This window comes from Acomys minous, assembly GCF_964271855.1.
Source record: "Acomys minous genome assembly, chromosome: 1".
Classification (NCBI taxonomy): Eukaryota; Metazoa; Chordata; class Mammalia; order Rodentia; family Muridae; genus Acomys; species Acomys minous.
The window spans coordinates 22,148,744-22,164,063 of NC_140483.1; the positions used below are offsets into that span (position 1 = coordinate 22,148,744).

General features: G+C 43.4%; 1 protein-coding gene across 2 annotated transcripts in view; it reads right to left on the bottom strand.

Annotated features, from left to right (window-relative positions):
* Window positions 1-15,113, bottom strand: part of CD244 (CD244 molecule) — a 31,317-nt gene extending 16,204 nt beyond the window's left edge. For both annotated transcript variants that reach the window (XM_084782447.1, XM_084782446.1), the window contains exon 1: window positions 14,896-15,113. In XM_084782447.1, coding sequence (XP_084638573.1) covers window positions 14,896-14,956 — 61 coding nt within the window. In that variant the 5' untranslated portion in view covers window positions 14,957-15,113. The remainder of the gene's footprint in view (window positions 1-14,895) is intronic.
* Between the last annotated feature and the right edge of the window lie 207 nt (window positions 15,114-15,320).

The window sequence follows — 15,320 nt, forward strand, 5'->3', positions numbered from 1 at the left end:
AATGACAGTCTTAGGTTAAAGAGAGTGTGGTGGAGGTGGAGGGGATCAGAGAATAAAGCAAGAGAGAAAGGTGGTTATACAAATGGTTCTTAATAATGTATCACATTAAGAAGAAAATAAGACAGAGGGAGAGCAAGATAGTGGCTAAGTAAGATCTCCCAGCATCTTCTCCCCATACCAAATTACCCTGATCAAACCTAAGAAAACCCGGTGAGTCTCCACAGTGGCCAATTATAACAAAATGCAAATATGCAAAACGCAAAGAAACAGTTGTCCATGTCACATACACACAGCCCAACTCCAACCAGTCTGGCGTAAAACAGTATGTCTCCAACTCAGGAACATGAACAAGGTAAACTCAGACTTTAGGAAACCTTGTACCAGGCCTGACGCAGTGAAATCTACTGGCTACAGAGCCCCCACGACTCCCACCACCAAACCAATACCACAGACTGAGTTACCAGAACCACATTAGGCCAAGAGGCTGAATGTTCCACTTCCCTTCTGGTAATTTCCAGAAGCAGGGCAGGAAGTTAAGCCTCCAGTGGCTGGGACGTAGGCAGGCTTGTCTTAGAGCTCAGTGACCAACATGTCACAGTAACAACCAGAACCAAGTAGAAACAGCAATGCAGGACAAGGTACATACACACAAGCCCTGTACCAAATGAAGACCTAGGCACTAAGGTATCAGATATGTTCTTAGCCTATGTCACCCCCAGCTGTGCCATGGTCCTTGTGCATCCCCCAAGGCTGTGCAGGTCCTTGAAACTGTGAAACCCAAGCATGACCCAGGCTAGCATCAATCTAGGTTGTCACAGACTGACTTCACCAACAAAACCTGACACAGGGTGGGGGCTTTGCCAATTTCTTAGGGGCCCAAGGTCTTAGTTTTTAGCATGGCCAGCTCATGTCAAACATACATTCACTCAGTATAGATGTCACTGGTTTCCCTACACTCCAACACTACATAAACTCTGCATCGTAGCACTCTGGAGGTAGTTGCTGGAGGGTCAAGAATTCAAGGTTATTCTTGGTTCCCTAAAAGTTTGAGGCAAGCCTCAGACACGTGAGACCTTGTCTCAAAAAGAATGAAAGAAAAAGTACACATGCATCGCCTGAAAATGAAAGGGTAGGATTAAAATTTCCATGAAAATAGAATCAAGAAGAGAGTAGCCACACTCCTATCATAGAACAGACTAACTACCAAAAAATATCCTAGGAATAAATATAACTAAAGAGGTGAAAGATATCCATAATGAAATTTATAAAACATAATGGAAGAAATCAAAAAGGACCAAAGAATAGAAAGGCATCCCACATTCTTGGATTCAAAGAATCATAATTATTATTAAAATGGCCATACTGCCTAAAATGATTTATGCAAGTCATATCAAAATTATGCAGAAACAGAAATAGAAAGTTCTGCAGAAATAGAAAGAAAAGTTATGTGTGGGTGTTGGCATATGAAGTTACCCACAGAAACCAGAAGAGGGCATCAGATTTCCTCTTTGTGCCAGGCATGACAGGATTTCCTGACCTCAAGCCTTCATCATCAGAGCCCAAGAATACCTTGCTTGGTATTGGGAGGAACCTTGTGCAGTGCATCATTTACCAGGATCCTTGCCTCTGCCTACTAGATGCCGGTGGTACCCTAGGCTCAGTTATGACAAATAAAGAAATGTCTTCAGACGTTGCTAAATGTCCCCTAGAGGAAAACTGTCCTCGTTGAGAAGTGCTGTTCTGGCCATTGAGGTGGAACATGAGGAATAATAGAGTCGAGGTCTCTTTTCCCATGAAGCTCACATTCCAGCTAGAGTGCTTGCTGTAAACAAGCTGAAATTCGACAAGATTTCTCAGAGAAGCCTAAGTGCCATGATTTTAAAAAAGAAAGAAAGAAAGAAAGCCTTTGTAATTTAAAAGGTGACACCAGAGTGTCTGGAGGAGTGTGGTGATTTCTGTAGATTCCTGGTCAAGGAAGGCCTCCTTCCTATCATGTGCTTGGCTGAGAAGCGAAAATAAGAACGATCCCTAGCCAAGAGAAGAGCTATTAGAACAGCATTTCTAAGACATGAATCACAACAAGTTTAAACCCTCTGGGGTAAAGGAACCAAGCAGAGGGCATGAACCTATTGCAGATTTTTTTTTCAGTATTGAGGTCTGAACCCCAGTCCTCATGCATGAGAGGCAAGCTTTCCTCCCCTATGTCAAACATCAGGGGTAAAATAACCAGGCCTAGCGAGGCTTGTGGTTGTCAGCACTGGTGAAGAAATAGTTATGTGTTGTAAGATTTCCTTCCGAGAAGCAGGACATTACTCTGTGTGCTACAGAAGGGAAAGGGGATAGGAAGCCGATTACACTGAGGAGACTGAGTAAGTGGGCTGGAGGGGAGTTTTTGATTGGTTGATACACACACACACACACACACACACACACACACACACACACACACACACACACGATAGATGTGCTCCTCTCAGAACACAGGCAATCAAGTGAAGAAGGTGCAGACCTGGGGCAGCCAGGACTGACCACTGGTACCAGCAGTACCAGGACTGACCACTGGTACCAGCAGTACTGGGACTGACCACTGGTACCAGCAGTACTGGGACTAACTACTGGTACCAGAAGTACTGGGACTGACCACTGGTACCAGCAGTACCGGGACTGACTACTGGTACCAGCAGTACTGGGACTGACCACTGGTACCAGCAGTACCAGCCACAAGAATAGTCAAGAGCAAGATCCAGTAGAAAAGCAGCCGTGTCAGTGACGTGCAACTCATCATCCATCCGCTAAATTGAAAGCTCCACCCCACATATGACTGAGAGTATAGATGGATCACAGGAAGAGATGCCAAGAGCAGCCAGCAGTGCCAAGTCTAGAGACTTGGAGAAAAGAACCTGAAATTCTCACCAGAGAATTAAAAATCCACAGGCAGGACAGGGGCAGAATTTTAATAAGAAATGAAATCTTGGTCAGTGGAAATGAACGGAAATAGAAGAATGTAAGGGTAGTGGCTGGGAGCCATAACCATCCAACATCATTAGCTGGTGCACGGATGCATCTTACTAGCTCAAAGGAAAGGCCAGAAGTTCACATCTGTGCACATCAACAAGGATGTCTCAGGATTGGCTGTTATGATTGGCTGTTTCCCTACACCTGTGTTGTTGTTGTTGTTGGTTGTTTGTTTGTTTGGTTGGTTTGGGTTTTGGCTTTTTTTTTTTTTTTTTTTGCATTTTTATCATTTCTGTTTTTAAGAATGGAGTTATCACGCCATTGGTTCGTGGCTTAGTTACAGTCACTGTAACAGCATAGCCTGGTGCTTCGTATTTGATTGTTATTATTTTGCTACCTGAGATCTGATTGCTGCCAAGGCAAGCAATTTTCATGTACACCTGTCCTTGTGTAAACCTGGCTCTACCTAATTTAAAGTTGATTGATTTACAGGGGGGAAAGGCCAAAACCAGGGCAGAAATGAAGGGCAGAGCTAAGGTTTGAGAGCTTTGAGGAGAAAAAGATCTTGGGAGGGGAGAAACATACCAGAGGAGAGAAAGAACAGAACTGCTATGGGATAGGAAAGAACCACATGGGAGGAGGAACTCTGACGCTGTGCATGGAAAGGAGCAGCCCAGATGACCAGCATAAGCAAGGATTTTGGGATTGTGGATGGGGAACAACCCAGATCAAGAGAGATAGAAACAATTAAAGCAGCTGGCTTGGGATGGGGGCTGGGAGATAAAGGGAGGTAGTTTAGGGGTTAATATCTGCCCAGCCCCCAGGTGAAATGAGGCTTATTCTAAAATAAACAGGTGTCTCTGTCTTTTATTGATTATGATTATGGATTAGATAATAGCATCGCAATAATCCAGACATTTAATATAAACATTATTAGATTTTTTTATATATTCCAACAACAGGTTATTATTTTTGTGATGAAACACCATGACCAAAAACAGAGGAAAGGGCTTATTTCACCCCATAGTTCCATATCAGTCCATTATCAAAGGTAGTGATGGCAGGAACTCAGGCAGGCCAGGAACCTGGATGCAGAGGCCACGGAGAGGTGCTGCTTACTGGCTTGCTCCAAATGGCCTGCTCAGCCTGCTTTCTTGTAGAATCCAGGACCATCAACCCAGGGATGGCATCACACACAATGGGCCTGGCCCTTCCCCATTTATGACAAGTTAATAAAATGCCTTACAGCTGGCTCTTTTGGAGGCCTTTTCCCAATTGAGGCTCCTTTCTCTCTGATGACGCTAGCTTGTGTCAAGTTGATATAAAAGTAACCATTACAACTGACCTCTCATCAAGTTGACACGTGAACACGACATTTTTCACTTAGAATCTTTCTCATGTATTCCTAAGTTGGCATGTTAATATTAAGATCACAATATGAGATGATAACTATAAAAGTCTCACTGTTCTTAAAAATTCAAATATTTTAAAAGTTCAGTCTCTTTAAAATATCTCTAATCTTAGCACTAGGGAGGCAGAGGCAGGTGGATCAATGTGAGTTTGAGGCCAGCCTGGTCTACAAAGTGAGTCCAGGACAGCCAAGGCTACACAGACAGACCCTGTCTCGAAAAACCTAAACAAACAAACAAACAAATAAAATATCCAATCTCTCTAAAAATCCAAAATCTTGGGGGATCCAAGATGGCAGCACCAAACATGCACAGTATATGATCTGCAAGACAGAGACTAGGGATCCAGCTGGGAGCTACAGACCACAAAACCTGGAGAGCCCTAGGTGAGAGAGGTCCACACAGCACAGAACACAGGTGGTTCTGGCCTCAGGCCATCCAACTGGCCCACAGAGGACAGGTACCCAGTCCCCAGAGTCTGGACCCATACCCACCTGTGAACTACAGCCGTGCTCGGTATCACAGACTTGGTATCTGGGATAAAACTGTGGGCTGTGAAGCACCAGACTCTGAATCTGCTGGCCTGGGGAGAACCCAAAAAATGGGTAGATCTGAACTCAGACTGCCCCACCAGTCCATAGAAAGCCCCAGGGGCTAGCGACCACAGGGGCACAGTAGCCAAAGCCTACTGCAGCCTATCTTGTTGTACCTATGCTCTTTCTCTCTCCCTCTCTGACTGATCAGTGAGCTACAGAGAAACATCATCAGTGTCTGCTGGACCAGCGGGAGCTGAGAGTATGGATCTGAGATAGATCTGATCTCAGATCATCCTGCAGGTCCACAGAGAGACCCAGGGCCCACACGGGGCCCCAGCAGCTGATGACACTTTCTCCAGCTACAGCTCCATAGCCACACTCTCAGGTTGACTGATCTAAGGCCACATGGCCTGAACAGATCCGGCAGAAACCTAGCCAGCCACCCCAGTGGACTCTTGCCACGCACTTGGGTAAGACTGAACTGGCCTAAACAGACCAGGCAGAAGCCTAGCCAGTTGCTACAACTGGAGGCAGGGGGCGGCATGGGGGAATGGTTCTGGCACTATCAGACAGAAGTCTAGCCAACCACCACAAGCTAGAGGGTGGTATCTGGTCTTTCAGGCTGGACTGAACCTAGGCCCCCAAAGCCCCAGTGCCAGGGGGCAGGGTTTCTAAAGCCCAGGCAAAGGCAAGATAACTGACTTTATCTACACTACCTTGAATTGATCCTTGATCTGTAGAGCACCAGCATTGGTCTCTGCTGACCCAGTGGGGAGCCCAGGGTGTGGAGCAGAGTAGAGTCCCCTGGAGCTGAAACTAGGTCATCTGCCCAATCCAGGGAAGGGTTCCCTGATCTACACAAGTAAAGGTTCTCAACCTATAGACACTCACCAAGGAACTGCTCTCAACAACAATTGAAGAACACCAGAAACTACCTCCCAATGTCAGAGAAAGCAAGAAAACTAAAGGCCAGCATAAAAACACAACAACAAAAACCAAAACAATATGACATCTCCAGAACCCAGCTCTCCCAAAGAATTCAACCCTGAGAACTCAAACACAACTGAAGCACAAGAAAATGACCTCAAATCCTTAGTAATGAAGATGATAATGGAGGAAATGAATAAAATCCATAAACAAATGCAGGAAGATACCGCCAAACAAATTGAGGATATTAAAGAGGCCTATAGTGAGGAAATGAAGAAATAACTGGAAGAAATTCAAGAAAATACAAAAAAAAATCAGATGAAGGAAATCAATAAAACAGTTCAAGATCTGAAGATGAAAATGGAAACAATGATAAAAGCACAGACAGAAAAAAAGCTGGTCATGAGAGAACTTAGAAAGCAGGAAATGCAGAGGTAAGCCTATAACAGAATTCAAGAGATGGAGGAAAGAATCTTGAGACTAGAAGATACAATTGAAGAACTTGATGCAACCATCAAAAAAAATGTTAAATCTGATAAATTCCTGACACAAAGGATCCAAGAAATCAAGGACACCATGAAAAGATGAAACCTGAGGATAATAGGAATGGAGGAAAGAGAAGATGCCCAGCTCTAAGGCCTAGAAAATATTTTCAATAAAATCATAGAAGAAAATTTCCCCAATTTAAAGGAGATGCATGTAAACGTTCAAGAGGCCTATAGAACACCAAATAGAATAGACCAAAAAAGAAAATCTTCGTGCCACATAATAATCAAAACACAAAATATACAGAACAAAGAAAAAATATTAAAAGTGGTAAAGGAAAAAGACTAAGTAATACATATAATGGCAAATCTATCAGAATTACACCCAACTTCCCAACAGAGACCATAAAAGCCAGAAAGGACTGAGCAGAGGTCCTGCAAACCCTAAGAGACCACAGATGCCAGCCCAGACTACTATACCAAGCGAAACTTTCAATAACCATTGATGGAGAAAACAAGATACTCCATGACAAAAACAAATTCAAGCAGTACCTATCCGCAAATCTGATCCTCCAGAAGCTAATAGAAGAAAAACTCCAACCCAAAGTGACAAACTACAACCAAAATAACACAGGAAATAGATAACTTCGCTGTTGCAAAACATAACCACAAAAACACTCTGCTGCAACCAACATCAAAATGAAGGGACTTAACAGTCACTGGTCGTTAACATCTCTCCATGTCAATGGTCTCAACCCTCCAATAAAAAGTCACAGACTAACTGAATGGATGCATAAACAAGACCCAACATTCTTCTGCATTCAAGAATGCATCTCCACCACAATGATAGACATTACCTCAGGGTAAAAGGCTGGAAAAAGGTATTCAAGCAAATGGACACAAGAAGCAAGCTGGGGTAGCCATTTTAATATCTAAGAAAATAGACTTTCAACCAAAATCAATCAAAAGAGATGAGGAAGGATACTTCATACTCATCAAAGGTAAATTCAACCAAGATGATATCACAATTCTGAACATCTACACCCCCAATACTATGGCACCCACATTTATAAAAGAAATATTAACAAAGCTTAAACCACACACTGATCCCCACATGTTAATAGTGGGAGACTTTAACAACCCACTTTTCACCAAAGGAAACAGAAACTAAACCAAGAAATAATGACACTAACCAATGTGATGAATCAAATGGATCTAACAGATATTTACAGAACTTTTCACCCAAACACAAAAGATTATACCTTTTTCTCAGCACCTTCATGGAACCTTCTCCAAAATTGATTATATAGTAGGTTACAAAGCAAGCCTTAACAGATACAAGAAGATTGAAATAATACTTTGTATCCTATCAGATCACCATGGACTAAAGCTGGACTTCAACAACAACAGAAATAACAAAAATCCTAAACACACATGGAATCTAAACAACTCTCTACTTAATGACAACTGGGTCAGGGAAGAAATAAAGAAAGAAATTAAGGACTTAATAAAATTCAATGAAAATGAAGGTACAACATACCCAAATTTATGGGACACATTGAAAGCAGTGCTAAGAGGAAACTTTGTAGCACTAAGTGCCTTCATTAAAAAATTGGAAACATCTCACATAGGAAACTTAATGATGAATCTGGAAGCCCTAGAAAAAAAGAAGCAGAAACACCCAAGAGGAGTAGATGGCTGGAAATAATCAAACTCAGAGCTGAAATCAATAAATTAGAAACAAAGAGAAGAATTCAAAGAATCAATAAAACTAGGAGCGGGGTCTTTGAGAAAATCAACAAGATAGACAAACCATTATCCAAACTAACTAAAAGGCAGAGAGACACTACCCAAATCAATAAAACCAGAAATGAAAAGGGAGACATAACAACAGACACTGAAGAAGTACAAAGAATCATTAGGTTCTACTTCAAAGGCTGATATGCCACAAAATTTCAAAATCTAAGGGAAATGGACAATTTTCTTGATCAATTCCATTTGCCTAAGTTGAATCAAGATCAGATAAACGAATTAAATAGTCCTATTTCTCCTACAGAAATAGAAGTAGTCATTAAAAGTCTTCTAAACAAAAAAAGCCCAAGGCCAGATGGTTTCAGCACAGAATTCTACCAGACCTTCAAAGATGAGCTAATACCAATACTCTTCAAGCTACTCTACAAAACAGAAATGAATGGAACATTACCAAACTCATTCTATGAGGCCACAGTCACTTTGATATCTAAACTTCACAAAGACTCAACAAAAAAAGAGAATTTCAGACCAATTTCTCTTATGAACATTGATGCAAAAATATTCAATAAAAAACTTGCAAACAGAATCCAACAACACATCAAAGACATCGTTCAACATGACCAAGTAGGCTTCATTCCAGGCATGCAGGGATAGTTCAATACATAGGAGTCCATCAATGTAATCCACCATATAAACAAACTGAAAGAAAAAAACCACATGATCATCTCTTTAGATGCCAAAAAAGCATTTGACAAAATCCAACACTCATTCATGTTTAAGGTTTTGGAAAGATCAGGGATACAAGGCCCATACCTAAACATAATAAAGGCTATATACAGAAAGCCAATAGCCAACATCAAATTAAATGGAAAGAAACTCAAGGAAATTTCTCTAAAATCAGGGACCAGATAAGGCTGTCCACTTTCTCCATATCTCTTCAATATAGTTCTTGAAGTTCTAGCCAGAGCAATAAGACAACAAAGGGAGATCCAAATGGGAAAGGAGGAAGTCAAATTATCCCTATTCACAGATGATATAATAGTGTACATAAGTGACCCCCAAAATTCCACCAGAGAACTCCTACAGCTGATAAACTCCTTCAGCAAAGTGGCTGGATACAAAATTAACTCAAAAAAGTCAGTAGCCTTCCTGTACACAAGTGACAATCATGCTAAGAAAGATATTAGGGGAACTACACTCTTCTTGATAGCCACAAGTAATATGAAGTATCTAGGAGTAACTCTAACCAAGCGAGTGAAAGAATTGTTTGAAAAAATTTCAAATCTCTGAAGAAGGAGATTGAAAATGGCATCAGAAGATGGAAAGATTTCCCTTGTTCGTGGATTGGGAGACACAGTAAAAATAGCCATCTTACCAAAAACAATTTACAGATTCAATGCATTCCCTATCAAACTACCTACACAATTTTTAAAGACATTGAAAGAGCAATTCTCAACTTCATATGGAAAAACAAAAACCAAGAATACCTAAAACGATCCTATACAATAAAAGATCCTCCAGAGGAATCTCCATACCTGATCTCAAGCTGTATTATAGAGCGACAGTAATTAAAACAGCATGGTACTGGCATAGCAATAGGCTGGTTGATCAATGGAATCAAACTGAAGACCCAGAAATAAATCTACACACCTATGGACACTTGATTTTTGACAAAGAAGCCATATCTATTCAATGGGAAAAGGATAACATCTTCAACAAATGGTGCTGGTCTAACTGAATGTCTAGATGTAGAAAACTGCAAGTAGATCCATATTTATCACCATGCACAAAACTCAAGTCCAAGTAGATTAAAGACCTCAACATAAAACCAGAGACACTAAATCTGTTAAAAGAAAAAGTGGGGGAAGAGCCTGGAACTCTTCGGCACAGGAGACAACTTCCTAAACAGAACACCAACAGCCCAGGCTCTAAGGTCAACAATTAATTAATGGGACCTCGTGAAGCTGAGAAGCTTCTGTAAGGCAGAAGACACTATCAACAAAACAAAGTGACAACCTACAGACTGGGAAAAGATCTTCACCAACCCTACATCTGACATAGGACTAAAATCCAAAATATATAAAGAGCTAAAATATAAACACCACCAAACCACATGACCCAATTAAGAAATGGGGCTCCTTAGTTTGAGCGGGACCCCTGGGCCCAAATGTGCCTATCATAATGTTCTACTTGAAGGTTGTGACCATGTCCCCTGGAGAGGGAGACCTGGTGGCACTCAGAGGAAGGACAGCAGGTTACCAAGAAGAGACTTGATACCCTATGAGCATATACAGGGGGAGGAAATCCCCCTCAGGAACAGTCATAGGGGAAGGGAGTAAGGGGAAAGTGGGAGGGAGGGAAGAATGGGAGGATACAAGGGATGGGATAACCATTGAAATGTAACAACAATAAATTAATTTTAAAAAAATTTTTTTAAAAAAAAGAAATGGGGCTCAGAATTAAACAAAGAATTCTCAACAGAGGAATATCAAATGGCTGAGAAACACTTAAAGAAATGTTCAATGTCCTTAGTCATCAGAGAAACGCAGATCAAAACAACTGAGATTCCATCTTACACCCATCAGACTGGCTAAGATCAAAAACTCCAGTGACAGCACATGCTGGTGAGGATGTGGAGAAAGGGGAACACTTCTTCATTGCTGGTGGGAGTACAAACTTGTACAACCACTTTGGCAATCTATCTGGTGCTTTCTCAGAAAACTAAGAATAGGGCTTCCTCAAGACCCAGCTATTCCACTCCTTAGAATATACCCAAAAGATGCTCCACCACACAAGGACATTTATGCTCAACCCTGTTCATAGCAGCCTTATTCGTAATAACCAGAATCTGGAAACAATGTAGATATTCCTTAGTCAAAGAATGAATAAAGAAACTGTGGTACATTTACACTATGGAATACTACTCAGCTATTAAAAACAAGGAAATTCTGAAATTTTCAGGCAAATGGATGGAACTAGAAACGATCATCCCAAGTGAGTTAATCCAGACCCAGAAAGATACACATGGTATATACTCACTTATAATTGGAACTAGCCTAACAGGGATGTCCCAGCACCACATAATGTGGGCATGGCGGCACTCATTAATAATTCCAATACTTAGGACATTAAGGCAGAAGAATCAGAAGTTCCAGGTCAACCTCAGATACGTTACAAGTTTGAGACCAGCCTGGACTGATGAGGCCCTGTCTAAGAAGGGCTGGGAAAGTTAGACAGACCCAAGATGTCCTTACAGTTGTTCGTTTGGGTTTTTCAAATGGGAGAAAATTTGACTAAGAGTGGAAAGCTAGTGCTGGCCAAAAACAGAACAACAGGAGCAACCACACTCTCCAAGTGACTGTGTGCAGGAGCAGACGAGGTAGGAGACACCAGGAAACTGCGGGTAGGACAGACCAAAAATAACCCTAACCATGCTTGCATTTTTCTGGGCTTTTCAGCCTTCAGCAGCTAAACAGCAACCTTGAAAACAGAACCACCTTTGGGAGGATAAAGACTCTGCAGACCGGAAACAAACAAGAATTCCCAGGAAGTGGGCACCCCTACCTAAGACAGACAACTGACAGCTGCCAGGGGCAGGAAGAACTTCAGTAACCAACACTGAGTATATCAACCACACTCCAGGGAAGGACCCATGTTCAAGAGTAGTTGACCAACATTGTGAGAGAGAGAGTGTGTGTGTGTGTGCGTGCATGTGTTTCTGTTGTTTTCAAGTGAGAAAAAAACATAGTTGGGTGGGTATATTGGCAAGTAGGGGAGAATCTGGGAGGAGCTGGGAAAGAAGAACGAATGTAATCAAAATATATTGTATAAATTTCTCAAAGAATAAATTGATTTTTTTTCAAAGGGGGAAAAGGAACTCCCAGGACATTAAGGGCTCAGCTGAGCTCAGAGACTGAATGTATGCCTACAGGTCTCAACAGTGCAGTTAAAGGAGAAAAGCAATTGAATTGGTGTGGACTTTGTGGAGGGGCCATACCCTGGGGCGTGGGGTAGACAGATACAGATAGATAGACAAGAACTGCACAAGACAAGAACTGCACAAGACAGAAGACCCTAGTCCTTATCCCAGGGAGGTATACATTTCAAGGGAGGAAAAAAAATAAGAAATGTTAATATTTTAAAAAATGAGAGAAAGAAAGAAGTTCACACATTCTTACATGCTCAGAGTGAGAAAGGGGGCGAGATGAAGGGTGACTGCCAGTTCAGAAGGAAGTGGCCACAGCCAGTTCCGGTGGTCAGGGACTCCACAACCACTGCTGCTGCTCACAGCCTTGGCTCTTTTCCGGTGATTAAGAACGGATAAGGTAAAATATTAAGTCTATAAAAGGCCAGGGGACATTTGATGAGCCAGTACTGCAGCTTGGGAGAGTGATGACAGTTGAGTTCAACTCCACTGCAGCTTGGGGAAGTGAGCAGCAAGGAGACGGAAATGTCCAGGGGACTGAGTCAGCAAGGAAAGGGGTCGCTGCTGTGCTGACACTCCACAGGGATCACAGTCAGCTCAGCTTTCTCCAGCCAGGACTTGATGCCCACAGGAAGCTGGGAAGTCTGAGTCCCTGAGAGGGGAGCCATGGGAAAAGTCTCCATGGCTAGGGGTGGGGGGTGCATGGGTGGGGGGGGGCTACGGGGAGGGCAGAGTATAATCCCACCAGCCTGCAAAAGGATGTTGAGGTTTTTCTCAGTTGGGCTTGTGTTACCAGGTTCAGGGGGGAGACAACAGATCAGGTCAGTGCTGGTGAGCTCTTGGGAGAGCCAGCAGCAGCCAAGGCAAGCCCAGAGGCCGCAGCCCACTTCCTTCTTCCTCTCCTCTTAGCGCTGTACTGACTGACCCCCGTCTCTTCTCAGGCAAGCTGACTCTGGCTCTTCAGTCAAAACTAACATAGCCCATGTCTCCCACTCCCAGTTCACTGAAGTATCTCTCTTTCTCTAAGATAACTACTGTGTTACACCTCTCACTCAAACTCTGGGTTTTTTCTTGCTTTTATTTAGGCTATTTCCTGGGCCTGCGTTGATCCACTTTATTTAGTTTCCTGAGCTCTTATCATTCCAGATCAGTCCCCTTGTAGCTCCACCTCGATGAATCCCTCATCTTCTCAGATCCCTTTAAATGTGCCAGGGCATTTTCTGCCTTCTCTTGTAGTGGGTATTGTACACACCTGTTTGCCTGCCTGAAGATTCTCATGAGTAAAATCTGAGGGTGGGATATAGTTCAGTTAGTAGGGCCTTTGCCTCCCATGACCAAAGCTCTGCATTCCAGGACAGCCTGGGATACATGGCATTCCATCTTAAAAACAAAAATAAGACATTGGCTTCAACGATTTCCTTGCAAAGGTTTGCCTAGTTCTCAGGACATAGTAAGCCCGTAGTGAATCTGTTTATAATTCAAGGTGGTCTTTCATATAACTCCCAAGAGTGGCTGTATTATAGGCAAAATGGCAAAGAAGTTCCAACGTATGGACTCCTTGCCTTTGGCCTTTTGCTATGACATTGCAATTTCATTTCCTGTTCACAGACCCTAGGAACAAAAAGTCAGTTGCCTTGAAGCAATGTTTCTGGACATAGCTCACACTTTAGTAAGAAAGGCTTGTTTGTATGTACACCATTTGACTGTCCCCTGGAGTGATTTCTGCAGAACCAGAGCCTCTTTGGGTCCCTGAGCCAAAATCTCTCCCACGCCCAGTTGCTTCTCTGCTCACCCCTTGTTTTGGAGAAGGCATGATGAGCAGAAATTGGTTGAAAATGACTCCGTCCTGCTGGGGCCTCCCCGGGGTACCCCTCCAGAGCGGTGACAACTAGAAACCAGTCACTGAGAAATGCAAGGCTCAACACTACCCATGTGACGCACAGCAGCCTCAGCGCTGATGGATCAGACACTCACTTCCCATCCTTCCTTCTCACCCTTATCTATCTTATCTCACCCAGACCAAAGCAGCCAGGCACTTGAAACTCCTAACCCATCTTTTTCCTCAGCATGGACAACCAAAAAAATCCAAATCCAGGGCCCCAGATGAACTCTGTTCTTACCTATCTGACCCAAGTTATCATCCTCGTCCACCTCCATGTTACAGAAAATAATGTACTTGCTCACTCAGCAAATGTACCTTGAACACCCGCTCTGACAGGCATGGATGGCTCTGCGCTGGCAGCGTGTAGTCCTCACACACAAAGAATTTATTCCACCACAGTCCTCAATGACTAACCCCCGGCCCAATTCAGCGTTGCTCAAAACAGATCCGGGGGGCAGATGGGAACAGAGAGGGGGCTGTGGGTGTGGAAATAAATGTGTGCTGAAGATCTACTTGTGCCAGAGGTGATTTTGAGTGCTGAGAATGAACAGCAATGAAGCAAAAAGGTTCCAGTCCTGATTTCTAAGAGCTTATATTCTGGTGGGCTGAAGAAGACGCTGAGTGGGCAGAAAATAGTGTAAAGACGCACTGTGCTATGTAACGTGGGGACAGGAAATGGGAGAAAATGGAGTGAAAGATTGATGACACTCTCAGTAGGGAGGGCAACTGTGACAAGGTGGCTTTTCGGCAAAACTGTGACCGGATGAAGGAGAAAGCCCGTGGCTGGTGATGAAGTAGCTCTCAGGGAGAGAAAAGGGCAGCCTAGTGCACACATCACTGCAGCTTTCCACGCCTCACACAGACTGAGCGCCATGCGCCTGTAGAACCTCGACTGCCTTCTCTAATCTTGCTCCCTGTGTTCCATGTGACTATGTGGAAGGCACAACCAGAGGCTCCGAGCTCCGATCTCCCAGACACATACACACATACACGCCCCATCCCACACCAGCACAGGAATCCTTACCTTGGCTTTGATGGCCCCTGAGGAGCAGAAAGAATGCAAGCAAGGCAGTTTGCCCCAACATCCCCCACAGGACGGAGCAGGCTAATAATGGGTCAGTCCCTTCTCCTCTTCAAGCACTCAGATGTCAATCGGCGCTGCAGCTATCAGTCAGATCTGCCTCCCTGCCTGTCCAGCCACAATTTCCTCAACTCAAGGCTGTTCACTTCTGCTGTGCACTGACAAGGCCACTGAAAAAAAGCCTCAGGCCTTCCACTAGGCCTACCAGTTCCCACAAGCTAAGCTGCCTCCGGTGGGCGGGTGCTCAGCGTGCACAGTGACTCACAGAACCAGCTGTGTATTCTTAGCGCTTGGTCTGCCTTAACCTGGTGCTTGGCCCTCAACCATTCTGGCAGCGTGGAGAGAAACTAAGAGCCATTGTTCCAGAC